We start from the raw sequence: 24,147 nt of genomic DNA on the forward strand, positions 1-24,147 counted from the left end.
TACAACATAGTGCCACCTAGGAGGCTAAAACAATATTTTTTAAAGAGAGAAAACAACCAGATTGCACAATTGGAAATAGTACAGCAGGACTGTGTTCCAAACAATGCACAGGGGGAAGGACTCTTACTTGATATTGAGGAATGACTACTTGTTTCTGGAACATCTGCTTCTAATGCAGGGGCAGATGAAGATTCTCGTGGCATTTCTAAAGTTGAAAGGCCTTTAGTGGAGGGATCTACAAAGGAAAAATAATTTAAAACTCAGGACACTGAAGAAAAGCAAGTTCAAGAGCCTTTTCCATATCCTTTTCACTCTTGTCTATTAAACCCACTCAAATCTTTATGTTCTTTTTGGCTCTAATAATTACCTGAAGGGAATTGCATCCAAACAAGTTTCAGGGCTCTATAGGAGTTGATTCTACATTACCTTCTGCATCTATTGATGTGTCTCTTAGAAATTCATGATAGCATGACCACAAAGCTACAGCTCAGAATTTTTACCATGCACATCTTCAAATGAGGCACTTACCTTTTGTTATGTTTGGACCTGAGGTGTCCCCCCAAAGCTCACATGTGAGACAGTGCAAGAAGGTTCAGAGAGGAGAAATAATTGAGTTGTAAGAATCTTAACCCAATCAACAATTTAATCCCCTGGTAGGAATTAACTGAGTGGTAATTGAAGTGGTAGGGTGTGGCTGGAGAAGGTTGGAATTGGGTCGTGGTTTGGGGTATATATTTGTATCTGGCAAGTGGAGTCTCTCTCTCTCTCTCTCTCTCTCTCTCTCTCTCTCTCTCTCTCCTTCTTTGTCAACATGATATGAGCTGCCTCCCTCCGCCACCCTCTCCCACCATAATATTCAGCCCCCCTCAAGCCCCATGGAATGGAGCCAGCCTTCTATGGACTAAGATCTCTGAAACTGTGAGTCCTCAAATATAAACTCTTCCTCCTCTACAATTTTTCTGGTCAGAACCTTTAGTCACAGCAGTGAAAAATCTGACTAAAACACCTTTCCATGCTGAATTTCTTTTCATCTAACATCTATCTCCATCTTTGTCTGGAAATTTCCTAATCATCATTTATATTTCAATTTACATAGAAATTCCAGCTCCAAGGATACTTCCAAAATCCTATTTATTCCCAAAATGCAAACAAACCCTGGGTCGCGTGACTTCTTAAATAATCACAGAGCACTGTGCCCTTAACGTTTTGCAAACTTAACATACTATAATGTAACTTTCTGTGTACTTGCCCATGAACTTTGGTAAACCAGAAGTAATTTAATAGTACGGACTGTATCTGAAATGGAATAAATACCATTAACTCAGATTTTGTATTTTATTTGTTGAGAAAGAAACTTTTTTTTTTTTTTTTTGAGACAGGGTCTCACTAAGTTGCTGAGGTTGGCCTTGAACTTGCAATCCTCCTTCCTCAGCCTCTCAAGTAGCTAGGATTATAGGCAAGAATCACCAGGTAATGCTATTTTCATTTCCTATTTGATATCTAAGGTAAAATATTTTCTGCATATACTATTGTCTTATTAATATCAATATTGGGAAATCAGTTGTCCCATATTATTCTAGATAACTAAAGATTATCCTTTAAAACTTCTTAAAGCTTAATGGTTTGTCATAACAAACCTCCTAAAATTCTTTACACACTCTCTTGCCATCTTCAGTAGCACCAGACGGTGAGCATTCTGCCAGCCTGGAGTGACCATGACAGGTTCCATGGATACACTATGCTGCCAATCAGGGAGACTGGCCCTAAATGGTCCAAGTTCTTAAGCTTAAAAATGTTCCATCTCATCATCTGCATGGGATAAGTTGTTTTTTTCTTGACATAGAACAATACACCATACATTCATATATACATACATATAATTTAAGTTTGCTACTTATTAAACTTATTCAACTGTCAGAAAAAAAAAGTAAAATAGATTCCAGGGGAGGGCCTGTGAAAAAAAATTCTAAGTGTTGATTTTGAAACAACTATTTTTGACTCTTACAGGTCTTTCTGAGTAGATACAGTTGCGAGATTAATGACTTCTTGATAACCAAAAAATTACTTGTAAAGTTTCCCAAGCCATCTTGATAAAGCACAAAATAGTTATTAATTTTAAGTTATTTAAATCATCAAGATACGGAAAGATTGGGTATTATTATCCTCCCCAAGCGACAAGTCACAAACCTGCATAGCTCCCTTTCTCACCCTGATCTGCCTGCATTCCGTGTGTGCAACAGCTATGACACAATAATCCCACCAGGAACGGGGAGTGAAAATGCTTAAAGTTAATTTCTGGGAACTTTTTGAAAGATTAGCAAGACTTTGGGAGTTTTTGTTATGCTTATTAAAATCCTTGATACATCTATAATCTTAAAGAAATGTCATTACTGTAAGACAGTCATTAACAATCAGCAGTGTATCAAGATGTTTCAATCACTTTATAAAACTTTTTATTTGTATACAATTTAAGACAAATACCAGAACAGCTATCCATGTAACATATTTACATTCAATTTTCATAGTGTTGTGCAGAAACTGTGAAGCTCTCCTTTCACGCATCAGATACCTGCCAGCACTCTCCTAGTCACTGGGACACAATCAGCAAACAAACCAGATCACAATCACTGCTTTGCAGGGCTCTCACTTTTGTGGGAGAGATAGACAATAATTAATATGTATAAAAGTGAGTTAATCATTGTATGTTAGAAGATTAATTCTCTGTGGAAGAGAAGTGAGAGAGTGAGCGTGCAAAGGTCAGGTAGGGGTGGGACACTGCGGTGTCATCCAGGGCAGGGCTCATTGAGAACCCAATGTTTGATCAAAGAATTAAAAGAAGTGAGGATGTGAGTCAAGCATCGGGCAGCTCCAGGTAGAGGGAACAGCCAAGGCAAAGGAGGAAAGGTGTAGAGAGTGTTCAATAACTGGCAAGAGGCCACAGTGGCAGAGCGAAGCTGTGGAAAGAGCTGGGCACATGCAGTGAGAGCGCTAATGAGGGCGAGGAGCATGTTGGGAATTCCAAGAACTTCAAGAACTTGCGTTTTTACTATGGAAGAAATGGAGGGCCACTGGCAGGTTTTAAGATGAAGAAAAGCATAATCTCAAATTCTACAGGATCACTCTGGCTGTTGTGTTGAGAGGATGTGAAGGCAACCGAAGTAGAAGGTGAGAGACCAGTTAAGAGGCAACAGCACCTAAGCCAGGTAAGAACTACTGGTGGCTCACAGCAGTGAATGTAATAAGGGATAATGTTCTGGATGTTTTGAAGGCAGATCAAGGTTGCCAGATTAAAATAAAGAATTCTCAATTACATTTTAATCTCAGGTGAACTACAGATCACCCTTTAGAGTGAGTACATCCACGCAATATTTGAGAGATGTGGCTCCAGTTCTTCACTCCTCCTTGAATTGATGTCTTTCGCTGTGGGATTCCCAAGTTCTTCCCACTAAAGAGACAGAGTATATGTCCCCTCCGAGCTATAAGAAATAAGATTATGTCTGTATGTGACTTGCTTTGGCTAACAAAATTTTTGCAGGTATAGTATGACCAAATGGAAAAGTGCTTGCATAACTGCTTTTGCTCTCCTGTGGCTCCGCTATCACCATGAGAATACTCCCAGGCCTCACGGTGCCCCACGGAGGTCTGCAAGCATGAGGAGCAGAGCCTGCCCCAGCCCAGGCTGGCTTAGGCAATCCCCAGAAGGCCAGTAGAGTCTCAAACTAAAGAAATGCTTATTGTCACATGCTGCCGATTTTTGTTACACAGTGTTTTTCCAACAACAGGTAACTGATAGTTGCCTCAGCATACAGACAATATGCAAAGTCTTAGACTAGATAAGAACATCAAGAAAAAGAGTGTCCAGAGAGCAAAGGACCAAAGAAAGAGACCCCAGAGTACTTCCCCATTAGGGAGATAAAGATGGACCAACAAAAGAGATAAGAAGGAGTGACCGCTGAATAAGAAGAAAACCAAGAGAGTAAGGACCCTGCGAGCCAAATGAAATGAGAGCAATGAACCATGTCAAATACTGTTTACATGTCAGAGGAAAGACCTAAGGGTTGACTGCTGGGATTAAAAAGAAGGTCCTTGGTGTCCTTGACAAGTGCATTTTTGGTGGTGGAGTAAGAATGGAAACTTCACTGGAATGATTCTTAGAAAGAACACAATGGGAAAAAATTGAAGATAGTGATAATAGTTGGGAAAATTGGAATCAGGAGGGTTTTTTTTAATATATAAAGAGAGATATATAAGATTATTTCTATATGATCAAGTCAAGAATCCCTTAGAAATAAAAAATCTGAGGGAGGAAAAAGAGCAGAGAATTTGGGGGTGCCTATATCTTTGAGTAGGATATAGGAAATATCAAGGAAATGTGCCTTTAGGAACACAGCCAGGAAGTCAGGGTGCATAAGTGCAAACACTGGAAGGTAGGAAGTGGTAGGAGGCTGTGAAAATTCCTTCTGATGATGTCAAATAGGAACAGGAAATGAAAATTGAGGGAGAAACGTAGCTATGAAGTAGTCATTTAGGAGAATGGAGCTGTGAATCAGGAAAATGAAGTGTGTTTGCCAGGTAGCCATAAGGAACCTGCTGACCCTGTACATGAGTAAACTCAAAATAGGTCAAAGACTTAAATATACTTTTTAATTTTGCCACTGTTATAAGAAAAAAAAAAGGAATACAATTCAACATACAGGTTCAGGCAACGACTTCCTGAATAAGATTGCTTATAGCTCAGGAAACAAGAGAAAAAGATGAATAGATAGATAGATAGATAGATAGATAGGAAGGAAGGATGGATGGCATCAAATTGAAAAGCTTCTGCACTGAAAAGAAAACAGAGTGAAGAGAAAACCGAAAGAATGGAAGAAAATATTTATCAGCTACTCCTCTGACAAAGGACTAATATCCAGAATATATAAAGAACTCAAAAAAACTCAACATATGAAAAGCAAGCAACCCTATAAATAAAGGGGCAAATTAACTGAACAGACATTGAACTTCTCAAAAGAAGTACAAAGAATTATATGAAAAAAATGTTCATCACCTTTAGCACTTGGGGAAATGCAAAGCAAAACTACACTAAGGCCCTGGGGATGTGGCTCAGTGTAGCACACTTATTGGCAGGAATGAACCCCTGGCTTTGATTCCCAGCACCACAAAACAGAAAACAAAAACAAACAAACAAACAAACAAAAACCACACAAAACTACTGAGATTCTATCTCACTGCAGTTAGAATAACAAGCATCAAAACTATAAATCATGGGGCTGAGGTTGTAGCTCAGTGGTAGAGTGCAAGGCACTGGGTTCGATTCTCAGCACCACATAAAAATAAATAAATAAAATAAAGGTATTTTGTCTAACTACAACTAAAAAAATATTTTAAAATTAAACTGGGGAGAATGCGGGGGAAAGAAATACTTAAACACTGTTGGTGGGAGTGTAAATTAGTACATATGCAAATCAGTCCAAAAGCCAAAAATAGATCTACTGTATGATCTAGCTATACCATTCCTTAGTATTTATCCAAAACAATTAAATTCAGCACATTTTACAGATACATGCATCCCTGTATTTCTGACAGCACAATTCACAATAGCCAAGTTGTGGAATCAGCCTATGTGTCCACCAACAAATGACTGGATAAAGAAAATATGTTACATAGACGCAATGGAGTTTTATTCAGCCATAAAGAAGAATGAAATTATAATTCACAGGAAAAATGGAACTGGAGACTGCAATTTTGAGTGAAATTAAGTCAGACTCAGAAAATTATTGTACGTTTCACTCTCATACATGGAAACTAGAAGGAAAAAACAGGGAGGAAAAAGAGACTCCTTCAAATTAGAAGGGCAGAGGAGGGGAGGGAGGGAGGGAAGGTGCCGGTGAGTGAAATATGTTTCTTCGTATGCACAGATGCCATGATGAAACCCACATTCTGCATAATTAATATGTACCAATTTTTTAAAAGGACCCAGTTGAGATTTGTGGCCGTGAATTTAAAATGAGGCCATCCACATTATGTGTTTTTATACAGGCACATTAATCTAATAGGTACAGTAGATGAAGATTCTAATACTGATTCTAATACTAATCTAATAGGTGCCAGTATATGGAGACTTTGACTTAACAAGGGTTGTGTTTGGCCAAGGAAATCTGAAAAAGCAAAAGCCAAAGAGGTATAGGCAAGGAAGGGTTATACTGAGAGACCTGAATTTAAGAGTAGTAAGGAGATATGACATGAAGTAGGGGAGAGGCCAGGAAAGATGGCACAAGACATAGTATTGCCTGGGGGCAAGGGCTAGGAAGTGGTAATCAGAGAACAGGAGACAAAATTTAGATCTTGGAAAGATTGCAGGTATTTGCCTGTGAAATGACCCATGGCAGTAAGTAGTTGAGCTAAAGTGAGGGATTAAAAAAAAATGTACACATACACACACACACACACACACACACACACACACACACATATCACTGAGAAAGATTGATTCAAGGAACTGAGAAACCAGAGTGTTAGAAGAGGCATCCATACCAATATTAAAATCAACAAGAACCAAGGCAGGAGTGTTTTGGGAGAGAGTAAGAAGAGCCAGGAATCCTATCTGCCAGCAAATGAGAAGACTGAGGGTTAGTAACAAGGTAGCAAGGAAACTGCATTACAGAGTGGTTGGATGATAGGAGATTCAGAGCTGGGGTAGTAGAGGAAGGGAGGAATGGTCTGAAGTGGGTAATGATGGGCAAAGAAGATGCCTAATCCCCAGCCATGCAAAGGCTGTGAGAAAAGCAGTGTCCCCAGGGAAAGTCAGGCGTCCATTAGACTAAGAAGGCCAAGGGAACAATCACAGGAGAGAGAACCTAAAGGTGTTTTGCTCCTAAAGGTCCTTGAATTTCTGAGGACACAAGGGAAGGATTAGGGAGTTGGGATAGAGAAACTTGAAAGAAAAATTAAGAACAGAAAGTGTGCAAGCCTCGGGGAGATGAAGAATGCCCAGCACCCTGATGCTTCTTGCAAGAACTGACACAAAGAGAGAAAGTGCACAGTGAGCTCAGTCCTGGGTTTGAGGCAATGAGCAGCAAGGCTGAGAGCATGGGAGGGTTCCCAGAAGCAGGTGTGGGGCCGCCCTGGCTCCTGCAGAGAGAGACAAGAAAGTCCTGGGAAGCTTAGGCCTCCTCCACTGCCCAGCAGGGTAGGGCAGAAATGTGTATGCTTGTCATTACGATAGCATAATGCATATTATATATATATATATATTTGTCAGATACTTTTCTCTTGTTCTGGTATCAAATAATATAAAATAAATAAATTTCCTCCCTGGGGAAGGATCGTACATAAGGATGAAAAAAGAAGGTGACATATGCACAAACATACATATTACAGCCTACATATAGCCTATTGATCATAGACACTCATCCTATAGGCCCTGTTGGCTTCTTGGATCCATACCCCATAGACCTCTACAGCTTCTAGGCTAGCACTATTCTCCATCCCTATGCAGCAATTTTTTCTGGTTCCAACAATAAAAGGTGCCCCACTTTCCCTTGAGACCTTCTTAGCTTCTTAAAATTTCTTATCATTAACAGATCTTTTCTTCCCCTACCTGGCTGGAGCATGACCCTTTCCAAATACACTGGTGCTCATTCAACAGACTTTCACAGAGCATCTTTGAGGTACACAGCTCTGTCCTGTGAGCTAGAGAACAGCTAGAAACCTTTCAATAGTACCTGGGGCAAATAAAGAGCCTGGGCACATTCTCTTATAAGTCACTTTCAGGTGGAACAATGAGAAAGGCAGGAGGATAGAGGATGGCCCTGGCATTGCTTCTGTCTGGCAGTGTGACCTGGGACAAGACACACTACCTCCCCTATGCCTCGGGATCCTCTTGTATAAAATCAGGAACCAGTCTAAAGGAATCCAAGAATTTTACCAGTCTCAAGTCTATGAATATACTGAAGTAATTATTTCTGGCCAATTCCTTTTTTCTGAAGAGTCGTCTCCTCCTCCTCCTCCTCCTCCTCCTCCTCCTCCTCCTCCTCCTCCTCCTCATCATCATTTAGATCTGAACTAAGAAATGAAGCAGCCTTCCAATCAGCACTGAGATACTATGAAAGACTGTGTTTTAGAATAAGATGTACTCTCAGTTTGCCACTTTCTAAAAGTTATCTTCAGTGACTCCAAGAAAACACAAGGAATGCTGCTTAAGGCAGGAAATCTGTGCTGTGCCCTCATCACCATCAAATGATGTCCGTGAATTAGGGCCTAGACTGTAACTGGTAATTTCTGTTTCCTGATAGTAGCACGTGTAATCAGCTGCAGTCCTAATGACTAAAATCAAATTCTTAAATCATTCCATGCACTCTATGCTTTATTTTAGCCCTTCACATTTGTTTGTCCTTTGGACTATATCATAGTTTGCTAAAGTCAAACAGGAAAATTAAAAAAAAAAAAAAAGCAAAAGGAGTTTAATCTCTTCTGCTGCTTGGGGAAGACTGAAATTTCGTTTAAAATATCCTGATAGAGATTAATCATTGCCTCTATTGCCAACAGTGGCTAAGAACTGACTACAGAGTTTAGTGACAACAAGCACAGAAACATTTATGGAGCCAGTAGAACCACCTCTGAATCCACCATAATCTGGTAAGCGAGAAGAATTCAGAGTGATTACGAAGCGATTATAATGCCACACTCTGACATTATAAGATTTTGAGTATGATGCACATTCGGTGCCAAAACTCTACCAAGAAGATACACAGACTTGAAGATAAAGGCTGGAAGAAACACAATAGGAGCTTACCTGGATCTTTCTGATCTCCCAATTTGTCTAGAATGTTGAAGGAGATGTCAAGGTACTCTCTCTGGATAGCACTGACAGCAATCTTTCTCTGTTTCCTCTGTCTGGGGACTATCTGAATCTTGAACTCTGATTCCTCAGTTCCATCCTCTTCCATTTTTCTTTCAGGATTCTGTTCTGTATCAGATTCGGCACTGGTATCAGGTTTCTCGCTTTCTGTTGGATTTTCAGCATCTTCAGGAACTTTAAGGAGCACGGTTTTGGGCCCTGAACTTGGCATCTGCCCATGCCTCTCTTCCTCGGTGCTGGGTTCAGGGTTATCATCTGTTGACATCTCAGGGACAGCAAATGACTTCTGAAGGTGGTCTCGTTTTTGTTTGAGTGTCAGTGGGCTGCCACAAGAAAACTCTCGCAGCTCCTCTGCCTGAGATAATTCTTCTGAGTCTGTAGGTTCCTCCAGGGCTATGAGAGCAGGGTCCCTGTTACCTGCTGACTGGTTATTTCCTGAGTCCTTAGAAGAAAAGTCTTTGGAACAGTCCTCCACGCTGACTTGCACAAGAGGAGTTGTGCTCAGGCTGAGGGCAGAGGGGTGGCGAGGGACGGGGGGAGAGGAGGCAGCACCCTTGCCACCAGCCCCCCGGTTCACCATCTCCTCTTCCTCATCACTCTCCACTATTCTGAGAGGTGGAAGAGGCTCAAATACAAGAGAGTCACTGTCAGATGTTGAGAGTATAGAGTGTTTCTCAGGCCCTGAAGTTGAATCGGAGGACAAATCTATCAGATCTAAATCTTCTTTGGGTGCAGGCTTTACTGGAGAGTCAACTTTCACCTCGAACGTCTCCATGCAGTTTAACCTAACTTCCGGTATCACAGGCCTTCGGGGCTCTAGAAAACCTTCCACAGCTGGGTTCTCAGGGATTTCCATAGTGTCGGGCCGTGTAGCAGAGTTCTGCCTCGATCGCCCGTGGTCGTTCTGTCTCTGGGCACTGTGAGCAGCTTGGGCAGGGGGTTTATCTACATCACACCGATCTATGCAAGACTTCCTGCGATGCTCATCTAGTGTGAACAAGAGGGAGTCTGCGTTCCCTATATCAAGAGATTTTTGTTTTAAAGAGCGCAGCTTTTTTTTCTGAATGCTTTCTTCTCTCACACAGTGCAGAATGCTGTCTTGTAATGCACCCGTTTCTCTATATTCGGCCAGTTCTATTTCACCTGATTAAAACAGAAAAAGCTAGTACTATTTTACTTGGAGATTTAACCATTTTTCCCCTTATACTTGGGCATACTATTGGCATAAATCATAATCACAATCCCAGCTCCACCAGAAGGAAAAACTGACTTTCTGGCCAAGGTTTTTTAAGGTTCATTCTAATTTCAAAAACGGGAGAACTTTGGAATGAAAGAACCAAAATGGTAGTTTAAGATCTGATTCCCAAAATCAAGCTCCGGGATAATTCCTCAGCTCTATTCATTTGTGCACAGGAGAAGGAATCACTTTTGGCTGAGGCAGATCTAGGAAACTGTATTCAAATTGTGTGGAAGAGAAGCAAACATTTTGCAACAAATCAAATCAAGCAATGGCCCTTGAAGACGATAATGACGTTAATGATGTATCTGTCAATTCACGTATATATATAAATGTGAATATATATATACTGTTTGTGCATACATATAATATAAAAATCAACGGTATCGAAATGTGTAGTAACATAATAAAAGTAAGATTTCACCCCAAACAAACGGTAGAGTACAACATTTCTGCATAAAATTACTAAGAGAAAAAATTCATACTTCTCTGAACATTCATCTCAACCGGCTGATATTTCACCATTTTGCTGCCGCCTATCCTTTTCAATCTTGCAAAAAAAGTTTGAGACTCTTTATTGCAGGGTCCAGTAGGTGTATCATGAATATCAGATTCATCAAAAACACTATCTTCTTCTAATTGGGGAGAGAAAGTCAAAATTACACTTAAGAGGTTATTCTCTCTTAGGCTGTGTCTACACAAGCATTTCAGTGAAAGCATTCTGGAACAGTCTGGGTGGTTTCTGCACCAGCCAAGTCTAGCTATGGGTTGATATTTCATCCAGGTATCAAATTATACATATGTTGAACAAAGCAACTGGTTACAAGATTGCCCATCATTTTCTAAATGATAATTGGCAGCACTTTTTGAGAGGCATCTCAATATTCCAAAAGAGCCTTCCTAGAGAAACTTTCCCAAATGACACTTAAAGCCAAATGACACAGATGCCAGTAACTTTATCTAGGAATCTGTGACACTGCTTGAACTTGCCTGAATGTCTAATTTGGCAAAAGGAAATTAAACAACATAAGTGGGTCTTGCCCCTTCTAACAATATATGCCTTCCTGGGATTTGGGAACTGGCATAGACACAGCCTAACAGTACATGCACCTTATACTTTGTGAATGCAAAATACTGTACTCTACATTTGGTAATGAAACACACAACACACAGAAAAAGCTTAGAAAAGCCACTTGTTATCTCAAAAGCTCCACAAATGATTATGGACTGAAAGAGTAAACAAAGGAAAAAGAAAACAGAAAAAAACATTTCCTCCTATTAAAGTAAGACTCTTCTCTGAGTCACTGGCCATGTGTAACTGTTATGGATCTCATGAATCCTACAAAGAATCTTTGACTGTTATGATCCTAGGGTTCCATAAACAAATGGGTCCCCAAAAGTGCCTACTGAGTTTGTTTCTATGTCCTTTCTTCTTTTCTCATTTGGCCATTTTTAAATAGAAATACAATCAAAAACACATTAATGAGGAAGGAACTGCTATGCTGCAACTCACAAAGTTCACTTATTATCTTCTTTCATCCTTTGAAAAGCCAAAACCATATGTGAAGTGGCAAGAGAAAAGGCTGCTTAGACACATTTAATACCACAGTAAATGGAATTAACCTACTATTTGAGTTGAATATCACTGAGATGAAAATATGTAGCCCATATTTATACCTGTATATGACAAGATGAGGCTCAGGTGTGATTATGATTATTCAGGATTTCTTGAATACAGGGGAATATAAGCATTAATTTTAAGGACCAATCATTTCTTAATGCACAAGTTCTATAAGAAAATGAAAGCTAAAGCTGTTAATTTTAGATGAAATATCCATAGTAGTTTTTTAATCAAATAAAAAATAAATATTGTCAATCAAAATGGTTACAATAGTTCCCAGTGAATTCCCACAAAGATGAAAAAGCCCATCAAATCCCAATGTTTCTGGGGAATGTAACAAAATTCTCTATTTTAATTCTTCATTTTCTATTTAAGCTTTTCCCCCTTTGAAAAATAGTGTTTTGTGTTTTTTTTTTTTTTTTTGCAAATAGGTATTATGACTTCCATGACATAACTGTGGAATAATCCTCAAGATGTACTGTATGACAGAGATGAAAGGACAGCAAGATGATACCCCCCACCCAGGTTCACTGGGATTGACCCAAACACTAAGTATGCATAAAGAATACCTCTATCTTAACCAAACCTACTCAATTTCCCAGAGACTAAGACCTCAGCTAGTAGACAATATATTCTTCAGGAAGGATTTAAATTTTACCAGAATTTGAAGAACCTAGATTCTTAAACCTTTCAGCAATAAACAAACAGTGGAACTCTAGCTATAATCCATCCCACTGAGATATTCCAGAGCAGTCTGGAATTCAGACTGTTCTTGCACCCAGAGGGTCATCAGGCACTTGACTTTTTCCCAGGATTGGATTAGACGATGTCACCTTTTACAACTCTAATCATGCTCTGACATTCACAGATATATACCTCAGTTCTTCGTCGCACCTGAAAATATCCAGGCTGTACTTTTACTCTATTTAAAGTTTCATTCTACTGTCTTCTTTAAGGAAAAGCCATGAATAAAAAAAGGTGTCAGTATTGGAAATTACTAACTTATGGCCCAGAAATGTTTCACTCATCACCTTGAATCACTTCACATTGAATAATGAGACTAGGGAAAAGCGCTTCAGAAAATTTAGACAACATGAAAATTCTGTGAGTATAAAATTCAGGGGCAAACTAGAGAGACCCTCAAGATTCCACTAAGTGCAAAACTAAGTTTGTGTCACAGCCCCAAAGCAAGATGTTTCCAGCATGTTAAGAGCAGGCTTCCAAAGGCTCCTTAACCAAATAGCAGAAAATATCTTACAAACTATCTCTTACTATATGGGTTTTAGAAGCATATCAATTATTTCTCTCAAATTAAGAAGTTAAAGCAGAAATGTTAATGGGAAAGTAATAAAATATTAAGTAATTTTTTTTTTTACTCCACCATGAGATCTAGGGTCCTATGTCTCCTAAGAAAAGCACTTTCCAGAAATGTGTTATGTATTCAAGCTAAGTTTGGGATAGAATTCCAATATGGAAAGTACCTTTTTCTTTTTCGCTGTATCTGCTTATGTTACTGTTGTCACTGTACAAAGGTCCTGCCGTGGCATGGGGCTTGCAGCTGTGATACTGCGCATTGAGTGTGTTGACTGTTATGTGAATCAGGTGCAGCAGGATCTTGCTGATGTCACAGTCTCGGTATGGATACTGCTCAATAAAATGAAGGGAGAAAAACATAAATAGTTATTTTAAAGAATAAGTTTTTCCACTTAATATTGCCGAGTATTTTTCTTAGTACCTCTTGGGGATAAAAGAAAAAAATACAGAAAAGTAAAAACACAGATTCTGATAATGGCCTTATTTCTCTTCCTCTTGCACCAAACTCCTGACAGAAACAAAGGACAGTTTACAGTTACAATTGTCTTTAAGAAAACTATCTCCCACAGACATCTGGTGAATACAGTTTCAAATATATTCTTTGTTTTCTGACATAATAATTAATGTTTAGATAAAATAGGAGATTGTGTGCATAATCAGAGGTTGTCGCTGGTCAATTCCCCACAATTCATCTTTTTTTTTTTCTGGGTTTTTTTTTTGTACGAGGGGTACTTAACCACTAAGCTACATTCCCAGCCCTTTTTATTTTTATTTATTTTTATTTTTTTTAAGAGAGAGAGAGAGAGAGAGAATTTTAATATTTATTTTTTTAGTTATCGGCGGACACAACATCTTTGTTTGTATGTGGTGCTGAGGATCGAACCCAGGGCCTCGCATGTGCTAGGCGAGTGCTCTACCGCTGAGCCACAACCCAGCCCTCCTACTACTATTTTCATTCCAATAGCTCTTCTGCTTCCCAAAACTGATTGAATATCATGGTACTTCTTCTGAAGGTCAAATTTTTCTCCTACCAAGTCCTCAGAGATTCAAATCTCTTCACAGTCTGCTCAAAGATATATTACAAGTACATCCAAAAACAGTGTGACTGTGGCAACTCACCTTGTAAAGGATGACAAGCAAGGCCTTCAACCACATCTGCCGGATGTGAGGTTTTAGGGACCAGAGGGAACAACGAGGTGGCTGTTGGAAATAATGCCGTAGTTGAGGACAAGAGCAGTATTTGAGCACCTGAACCACCAAGGGGAGAAGGTGTTTTCCCAAGTTAATGTTATAGTCCATAACCTGAAATAGAAAAAATATTAGTAACTGAAATAAAACTTTAAGAACACTTAGAAGTTCAAAAAGAAAAATTTGAGCCATCACAACAAAAAATCTGGCAAAACATTTAATCTGGCAAACCATTAAGATCGCTCACAATTATGAACAATAATAGCCAGTTTATGTAAAGTGAAGTTCAACCTCACAAAAAACAAAAACTTGTAAATTGAAAATTCTTATCTAATTATCTATTTACTTCATCATCAATTGATAAAATTTTTTCTATTAAACTAGAACTAAACTGGTCTCAAAGAAAAAAATTCATACTGGTAACAATGTAGAGAAATAGACACTTTCAAGAGAGCAATTTAGGAACATATATTCAGAAGTAAGAAAAAGCACACATCCTCTCACACAATAATTAAACATATCCCAAGGGAATAATCAGCTCCAAAATATGTGGGTAAAGATATTCAGGATGGCTTTGTTGCCCCAAATTAAAAATGATCTCCATATTCAACAATATAGAGATCTAAAGTAAACATGTATAATGTGAATTTAAAGAAGGGAAAGAGGAAGGGAAGGAAGACATGTTAGATTCTCTCTTCATCACAGATAGCTGAGCATTAGTGGTGCTCTATCCAGCTATCAGTATCAAGGCAAGATAACTACATGAAAATTCCTCCCACTTTGCCTATCCGTGCTCATTATTTTACAATCTATTTGAGCCAATTGAGAGTAACAGCTACCATCCATTGAATTCCTGCCAAGAGGCAGGCATTAATTAAGGTGCTTTACACTATGGTGTCTCTAATAAATCTCTGCTACCAGTAAGCAGAGGATGTTTAAAGCCATGAGAGCTAACAACAATGGCAAAGCTGAAATCCACATACACATCTTTCTAGCCTCAAGTCCTCCACCTTTGCAGATTGGTGCAGCTATGCTAGAGAGTGACATGTGTAGCTCTTATCTAATTAGGCATATGTATACACCCCATGACCCAGATCCCCAAGGGAATTCTCACATTGGTTGATAAGTACCTACACAAGGATTTTAGTTACTGAGCTGTCTGGAGTAGGGAAGAAGTGGGAGCAATATGAGGGAATGGGTTAATAAAGTGTGGAAGATCATGTAGATGGCAAGTGACAAAGCAGTTGGAAGTAGCAGACAAAAAAAGCCAGTGATAACAGTGTGGCATGAAGTAGATTGTATGACTAACTCTCTCCACTTGAAGCCAAAAAGGAAGAGGATCTTAAAACCCCACACAAACAAAATAATCTTATATGTCCTTATTGTTTAATGAGCACAGAGTTTTAGTTTAGGACCTTGAAAAAGTCAGGAGATGGATGCTGGTGATGGTGCATAACACTCTGAAAGTACTTAACACCACTGAATTATACTCTTGAAAATTATTAAAATGGTAAATTTTATGTTACGTGTACTTTATGAATGCACATATATACTCTCTTCATAATACCAGGCTACTAATTCTTACTCATCTTTATTATATCCACATACCCATGCCTAATATCAAGTCATGTGCACAAAACTTTATACTCCACTCAATATTCACTAAATGGAATTTAATGCCTTGCTTCTATGAAAACCCTATATTTGACTTCTCAAAGCTGTCATCACACTTACCTGGGCAATTCCTGCAATAAATGCATTAAAGCAAGTTGACAGGCGCATTTTTTGAGGTGCAATCATGAAGCAACCTTCTTGTTGGTCATAGCCAAGTAAGACATACAGGTGCCGCTTGACCGTGTTGAAGGCCTTTGCACTGCTGATGTCTGACTCAGCACTGCTCTCATCCTTGGCCATGAACTTCATGAGCACTGTGATCAGCTGGTGCACTGTCTGGTGGTCAATTCCAGCATCTTCTGGGAGCAGGTCCTTGATGGTGTTGTCATTCTCAGGAGACTGTTGTCCTGTTAGTACAAGAAAGGCTGTCAGGGCGCAGCTCCCCAGCAAGTGAGTTTACACTGCAATCTCACTTGACATTGATAAAACTCCATTTTTTCTGCTTCTGCTAAGTACTTAAGGGTTCTGTTCTAGACTAGAAGCTGAAAGGCACAATACAGCCTCTTAAGCAAAGCAGAGTCCAGGGTGGAAGTCTCATCAAATGCCAACTTACTTTGGAGTAAGAAAGGAATGGAAATAAAATTGGGGAACCATAAAACAAGTTTCCCCCTAACTACAAGACAAATGTCTAAGCAAATTTTGTATTTAACAATTTTTAATACATTGGCAAAATTTTATCCTTAGTGATAAAGAGAAGCTTCCATTTGAGCTTTATAAAATAAGCATGAAAGAATTACCACAAAATGATAGTTTAAAATCCACTATGCATAAAAAGATCCATTGAGTTATTTTGTTTAATACTAACTCAATTCAATTATATTCAAGAACCAACTGGTGCAAAAAACAAAAGTTTTCTTTTTCTAATCTTGAGCTATCAGCATGTGTATGTACTCTTTGAATGAGGTAATCACAATCACAAAAGCAAAATATAAGCCCTGTGGTATGTAATGAGAACGTACAAGAGGAAGGGGCACAGACAAAAAAAAAGAGAAGCATGAAATTTTAAAAACAGAAAAACACCACATGAAGGTGAGCTGGAAGTTCACATGGAAAGAAAAATACCTGAGCTCTTGGTTTCTGCTTAGCCTCATAAATAACCATATGTGAGCAGCATCCTGACATTGACTTTCTCTGTCATTTTCCAAAGTCAGACATTATATTGTGTCTCCCTTTGTTCTGCCCCTTGTGATCAGGTTTAGTGTAGGTCTTTTGCTCTTCTATATTTAAGTTTGGGGGCTTATTCAAAATATTCATTGCATTCTTATCCTTTTTTGACAAGCAACATTAGAATTTCTAATTTGAAAACAAAGCTTTTGTCTGAGAGGTGAGCTCAGCACACCAGCATTCTCACCTCTCATGCGGCAAGGAAAAATTCACTAAATGATGACAAACTTTGGTTGTAAACCTTTTCAAGCCTTGGTTACATCCATTATAATCATGCTATAAGTGATGCAACAAAGAGCTAGGAAGCTATTTATACCTATTAACTCCCCAACTAATTTGGCAATGTCTGAGTCTTCCAGGACACAGTCCAGAGAAGCAAGAAATAAGAAATATTTCTATGGACCAAAAAATTAGTTGGCAAAAGCCCAACCACTTCTTTCTGGGACAGTGAGCATGAAGTTAATGTCAAATTCAGAATTTTCTTGTTAAGACCTACATATAAGGCAACAAGCTTGATTATTTAGTTTCCCTAGATGATCAAAAGAATGTTGGTCTGTTCACATATAATACAGTGAAAAAGGGATAACTGACAGTGAGTCAACTTAGTCTAAAAACTTAAAATGTCGGGGAAATCATCAGACTCTCCTCAGTGTGACTTTAGAACATTAATATTTTCTGTCTCATTAAGCTTGTCCATAAAGAAATGAATATGTGCAATGTCCTTTAGGAAATTTTTCTACCAAATAACACTCAAATACAACCTAAAGACTTGTTTATTTCAGTGGTTCATGTGCAGAGAGTGATCAATAAAATATTAATATTATCATTGTTTATCAGGTGTGCATTAGAAAAGAAATCACTTTTTGTGGAACAACAATTTCAATGCGAGGCTAGCAATGCTATATATTATAATTAAACTAAATATCTGTAATATACAATTTGGCCAAAAGCAATGCCTATGGACATCCCTGTAAGATTAAATAAAAACATTTAGAGAACTCTTTTCAGCATTGAAAATATCTTCTTTCGATTTTTTTTCCCTCTTAGAGTACTACTTTACAACTAGAAGGACATTATTGCTTTGAGCAAGTTTGGGTCAAGGATGTGAGCGTGGGCATCTAGGTTCCCTGCAAGGTCAAATGTTACTGCAGCAGCAAGCGATGGATGTTAGAATACAGCTTCAACACTCCACCCTTCAGCCCTGGAGGGCAAGGGTTAGAGGAACATGCATCACTGAGTCCTGACTACCTCCTGCAAGGCAGATGGACTCAACCCCAAAGCCCTAAAGTTAAAAAATGGAAGCAGGAAGCACCTGAGAAGGAGTTGCACCTTCAATTTACACCCCTGAGAATCTAGGGACCTGGCTGTAGAAGAAAGGAGCTCCCAAAAAGGGCCCTGCTCATTTCATCACAAGTCAAATCTAGAAAATAAGCCATCAGACGCAGCTTAAATATTCCAAAACTCTTCCTACCATCACAATGCTTCTTTAAAGCATGTGGCCTTAGGTTTTGCTAACAAATCATGTTTTCCTAATGACTAAGTACTGCTTTCACCTGTGCCCTAGTCTCACTGCAGACTTGTCCCACTGATCTTTGCTGCTGGAGCGCACAGCTTGCTGCTCTTGGTTTGCTTCTCCCAAATAGCCAGTACTAAGTGATCCTTCACAAATCAGGTGTACTGAAAAAAGAGCTAGTTAATGGTATCTTTTGCATACAGTAAAAAAAAAAAGTATTTTTATTTCAATAATTTGTTCTTTCTATTGTGGGCTTTTGCAAATCTTAACTTAATCTCTTTAAAATACAGTAAACTTAAAGTTACCTCAATCAAATTCTCGAGAAAAATGATATAGATAAGCAGAAATGTCTAGTGATAAACAGTACTGCTTTAATTTCCTGTGACAGGTATGAAATTTCCATTTTTAAATTACAATGTTTTCTCTAAGGCATGACAATTAAAACACTCACTAGTTTTGAATTCTAGTGTATGCAGTTCCTTTAGATGTCTTAACCATAGCAATCCAACGTGTTAAAAGATTTGATTTTATTGTTTCTATAATGAAAAATGTAGGCATTTTTATAATCCTGGAGGCAGAGCTACTCCTGCCCTAGCTTTAGTGTGACTCAGTCAGCTGGTCACAGGGGGTGACCCATGAAACCACAAAGTGGAATACAGCGTTACTGAGTCACATGACTTGAAACCAGGCAGGACCAGGATCCCCTTTTCCAGACTTATTTCCTGTCACTCCCCCTGCAGTGCTCCACGCTCCCAGACCCTGGGATGCGTGCGGATCTCAGAACAAAGCCAACACCGGCACACCATTGTCTCTGCTCACGGTGCTCTCTCTGCCTTGCGTCCTCCACCCGGTCCCCATTTTCTGCTGTGGGTCTGGCCCCAGAAGCCATTCTTATTATATATCCCCTCAGTAATTGGATGTGATCCCTAAATTCTTTTACTTTTCAAAGACAAAATAGGAGGAAAGATGGGAGGAGAAAGAGAAGAACGAGGGGAAATTTCCTATATCATTTCCTCACATTCATGTGGCAAATAACTATTACACAAGGCAGAAGTTTGCACTTTTCTATTTGCTGCCTTTTCCTTATAAGAACACACACTCCTTGAAGGCACTGCTGTGTCTTTAGATCCTTCACAGAATATGGGACATCGTCTGACATTGTAGATGCTAATTGTTCATGAATGTCCTAAGTGCACTGAATTCAAATAATATTTTAGACCTTTTCTTCCATATAAAAGAAAAACTGATGAAGAACCAAAATAACAAGGAAGTGACTAGAGAAACAGGGACTATCTCTGTGTAAGTTGACTCGCTGACACCTCTAAGAAAGCAGCAAATGACAAGCAGGTGGAGGAAGAAAGTGCCCCTTCCACAAGGCCCTTCTGTGTTTGCGCTGTGAATGAGGCTGACTCCCGCAGCAGCTCCACTGCGCTGCCCTCTGACTCCCCAGTCATCACCTCAGCTCACAGTGTCACTCCTAACAGGTCTGTTGTGCATGCACGCAGCCATAGAAGGGCTAGAAAGCTGAGCCGAGGGCCAACTTCACATCCTCCTGTGCTCCCCCCTATGATCCCTCACCCTATCTCCACCAGGGGGTTTACACCCTGCCCCCCAGTCCCAGCCTGACTGAACAGTGGCCTATTCACAGGAACCTCCCTGATGTTCCCGCTGGTAGACTGCTCTCCTTCCACTGCACTCGACAGGACCCATCCTGTACTGTCACTTTCACTCCAGATGAGAGTTCATACTTGACCTCCCCTACACACAAGCAAATGGAGCATATAAAAACTTCTGATGCATCTTTGTATTCATCACATTTCCTGGTATGTCAGGCACACAGTAAATGTTTGTTAAATAAAGGTTATTTCCTGGAGATATTTAAAACAAGAGCATTCCTATAAAAACGACTATACTCTTTTGATTTATGGAATTTAATGATCAATAGGGATTTTGTAGGTTAGTGAAGCAGTGTTGTAAACCATCTATAGGAATGAAGAAAGAGCCCAGAGAGAAATTTGGAATTCCAGGCTGGGGCACCATTGAGGAGGCAGGAAAGTCAATGCAAGAAAATTTCACCAATGCTAACTAGCACTGGGCCCTTTTCTTGTCATTACCAATGTGGGCCAAAAGTTCTGCAGGTTGCTCTGCAGGCTGGGGTAGAACGGGAGAATGCAAGGACTGTGAGGATGGGGACAGCTGTGGATCATTTGGGGGTCCAACCTCTGGATCCAGCTGGTGATGGTCTTTTGGTCTGGACACTTGTGGGCTCTGCTACACTATTGCAGGTCTAAATGAATGCCCAGATCAGCTCCCCAATCAGACTGGTGTTCTCAGGTCTCACAGGACAGAAATACCCTAAGACCAATTCATCAAGAGATAATTACAGTGGAAAGAAAGCCAAATCTCCTAGATGCTAGTGTTAGTCCTGTCCCTATGTAGGCAGATGTGATCTTAAGTCCCTTAAGCAGACTCACTAATCCCTCAGTAATTCAGTTTTTTTGTCCTTCTGTAAAGTGAAAATAATAATAATAATAATACTTTACATATATCCAGAGTTGTTAGAAGTCAGGTAATTTCCATAAACACATAATAGTACTGTACATGTATGTATGTATTATTATATACCTATTATCATTTAATTATTCATTCCAGAAAGTGAGGAACAAGGTAAAATTAAGCACCCTATATTCATGGGGTTGACTGTTCAGTATTGTGCTAATAGAACTGCTGCATTATGTTTGTTTAATCTTCAACAGGTGTTCTAGATACCCAAGGAAAAAGAATTCCTGGTTCTGCATTGATAAAAATATATCTTATCTCTAATTTTAAAATTTCAGGTTAGCAGTTTAAAAGATTACATATTTAATTAATTAGGAAGAAAAACAAGGTGCAGAAAGCCTACTAGCATTGGCCATATGTGCCTTAAAAATAGAAAGCTCCAGAACTCCAAGCTCAAGACCCAGGTCTGTCACCAGCAAGCCTGTAACATTTGTCCTTTGTGGGAAACTCAGTTTCTCCAACTGCAAAATGAGAATGTTAGCATATCCTTAATGTTTCAGCTATAACATTCTATGAATTTTACTTATGTAAACAAAGGCCTTTAATTTGACTCATAAAAATCACAGAGGAATGCCACTTTGTAGAGCTCTGCAGAATATATCTTCTATAAAAAATAGAATTTTCTGTTTTAGTTGCTGTGTGTCTTATGTAAAGGCTAAGATCAGAAAGTCATAAATTATAAATCCAGTGCCAAAAACTTCAGCCTAAATAGCAATTAAAATTAAGTCTTGCTACATAATTAAATAGCATTTGCTTTATTTCAGGCCTAATCAATAAAAGGTCTGCACAGAGGAGCTCATTATTTAGACCAAACAAAAGTATGCTTATGAAATAGCAAGTCCTTTAGTTTCCATTTAATTGATATTTTAAACCATCTGCACAATCTTATGATTATCCTGGCATGTTTTTGTTTCAAAGTTAAAATATTCAGTGTCCAGTAAATAATAATGCAAAAAGGAACAGCATTCTGAACTTGTCTTAAAAGCTGAGCCAACTGTTTCTGAATCTAAGCAATTCTTACTCATGGTGGTGTCATATAAATTATCTTTCCATAAGTTTTAGCTACATATTTAATTTAAACAATGCTGTTCTCTGCCCCTTTACCGTCTGATCATTTTGGGTGGTTAATGAGATGCCTGAAGGCTTTTCTTAACTTCAAGAAACTTGTATGTTTAATTTCCCATGGAGATGTGAGAGGACTCTTTCAGCTGGATTGCTACAGCAGATAATAATTGAAGACTAACTTTTCAAGTAAGCCTTAAGATAAAAAAAGAAGCTGGGATAAAATGAAGAACACTTAGGAAATTGTGTAGTAACAATCTCAAGAAGGCAACTGCAGGGGAACTGGATGCATTTCAGATTTCTAATGAAGCTTAAGATCAGAAATTCCTATTTCTATTTTTTTAAATCATAGAAAGAAGAGACATGAGCAATATGTAAATCAAGGTGGAGTGATTGTGCAAAGTGTTTTCTATACCTATTTTTTCTCATCAATTTTAAAATAGGAAATAAATACACTATTGGCCACCATCTGCCATCTGTATTCATGATCTTCGGGGCGCTCTCTCTTCTCTCCTACTCTTGACTTCCTCACTTCCATAATACAGACTACTTCAAAGTTTCATACTTAAAACTTTCTTTCTGAGTGTCAATATCATTCTGAAAAGATTAATTTGCCAACTATCCTTAGATCAAAACCCAAATATTTTCCAGCATGATACACAGGTGGTAGTTACCAAGTTTGTTTTTGACAAATAAGCAGGCTTTCAGAACCTTTACCGTCTTCCCAGTGAGTCACGGCACCATTTGTGTGGGTAACATTCAGTCTGCAATGTCCCTGCCAATATCTCTTTAACCCTTAGGCTACTTCATGGTAAGTTGTAACATATCATGGAACATCAGATGATAAGTTACACTGTACCATGCTGAATATGAGCCTATGAACCTCCAAAAATGAAAATCCTCCTTGCTCTGAGAAACAGAAATGCATGTAGAGTTGCAAAGAATCAGGAATGGCTAAGGGGATGATGAGCGGATGATGGTGGTTCAAATGTATAACCTCTTAAAATGTGAATCAAATGTATGTTTTGTCTATAGCAGATATAGACAAGTATGTAAACATAATATTTCTATGTGTAAATACACATAGAAATATGTACTATGATAGTTCTAGTCATACTAGCTTCTGGGAAAAGGTGCATACTGGGACAATATGATGTTTCTTACTGGACCAAAAGTTAAAGGGATAAAAAATCATCTGCTGGGAATATGGAAAGAATTTCCATATCAGGGACTCAAACATTTGAGCATGGGGGGTAAGAAGACCCTTTGGAAGTCTCAGATTCTAAGAATATCACTCTGGTCCAGTTAGAGACACCGGATTCTTTACCTTGTCCACCTGTGATAGACACTTGCACACGGCCCTTCAACGTCAGAAGTACCCACCTGGTGTTTGTTCAGGTGTCCCACCGAGGGCTGGAGCAGACTGCTCATGCCTGGTCAACCTCATAGCTTAAAAATCAACAACAACTCTATTTAAATAAGCATTACAGACAATTTGAGTCTAGAAAAAACACTCAGTGCTAACTGCACTGACAGCAGAAACAAGTTCCTACTTGTAATTAACATTACATAAATGATGTTTATGCAACCAAAGTTTTGTGGTTTTATAGGGATCTCAAGAAGATCCTTCAATGTTACTTCAGTTCTTAAATCTTTAAAATTGTCTTGTGAATTAACTAACAGGAAATAATAATAAATAAACTTCATAGACCAAACTGATGAGCTAGGTTAGAAAAGATCTGGGAAACAGATCTTTTAATTAATTTATTTAATTGAGGTACTGGTTTCTAGGATCTGAAACAGCTTCTTCTGAGGCCTCACACTACTCCAGGTCATTCCTAAATGGTCACCTGTGATTATCTTTGCTTCCTGAAAAACTGGTTTAGTGATTACTTAAAGGGCTTTCATTGACTCTTCCCAAGTTCAAAATACCACATTCCCATAGCTTGTCATAA

General features: G+C 38.8%; 1 protein-coding gene across 3 annotated transcripts in view; it reads right to left on the reverse strand.

Moving 5' to 3' along the window:
* Unc79 (unc-79 homolog, NALCN channel complex subunit) overlaps positions 1-24,147 on the reverse strand; it is a 216,084-nt gene that overhangs the window by 73,697 nt on the left and 118,240 nt on the right. Inside the window, exons 24-30 of one of the 3 annotated variants that reach the window (XM_027931618.3) lie at positions 23,576-23,641; positions 15,955-16,241; positions 14,152-14,334; positions 13,200-13,362; positions 10,583-10,732; positions 8,795-10,003; positions 128-235 (exon numbers count right to left, since the gene is read on the reverse strand). In XM_027931618.3, the coding sequence (XP_027787419.2) occupies positions 128-235; positions 8,795-10,003; positions 10,583-10,732; positions 13,200-13,362; positions 14,152-14,334; positions 15,955-16,241; positions 23,576-23,641 (2,166 nt within the window). The remainder of the gene's footprint in view (positions 1-127; positions 236-8,794; positions 10,004-10,582; positions 10,733-13,199; positions 13,363-14,151; positions 14,335-15,954; positions 16,242-23,575; positions 23,642-24,147) is intronic. The other 2 variants (XM_071606555.1, XM_071606553.1) reach the window with 2 other exon arrangements.

Source organism: Marmota flaviventris, chromosome 2 (assembly GCF_047511675.1).
Source record: "Marmota flaviventris isolate mMarFla1 chromosome 2, mMarFla1.hap1, whole genome shotgun sequence".
In the NCBI taxonomy this organism is placed as follows: Eukaryota; Metazoa; Chordata; class Mammalia; order Rodentia; family Sciuridae; genus Marmota; species Marmota flaviventris.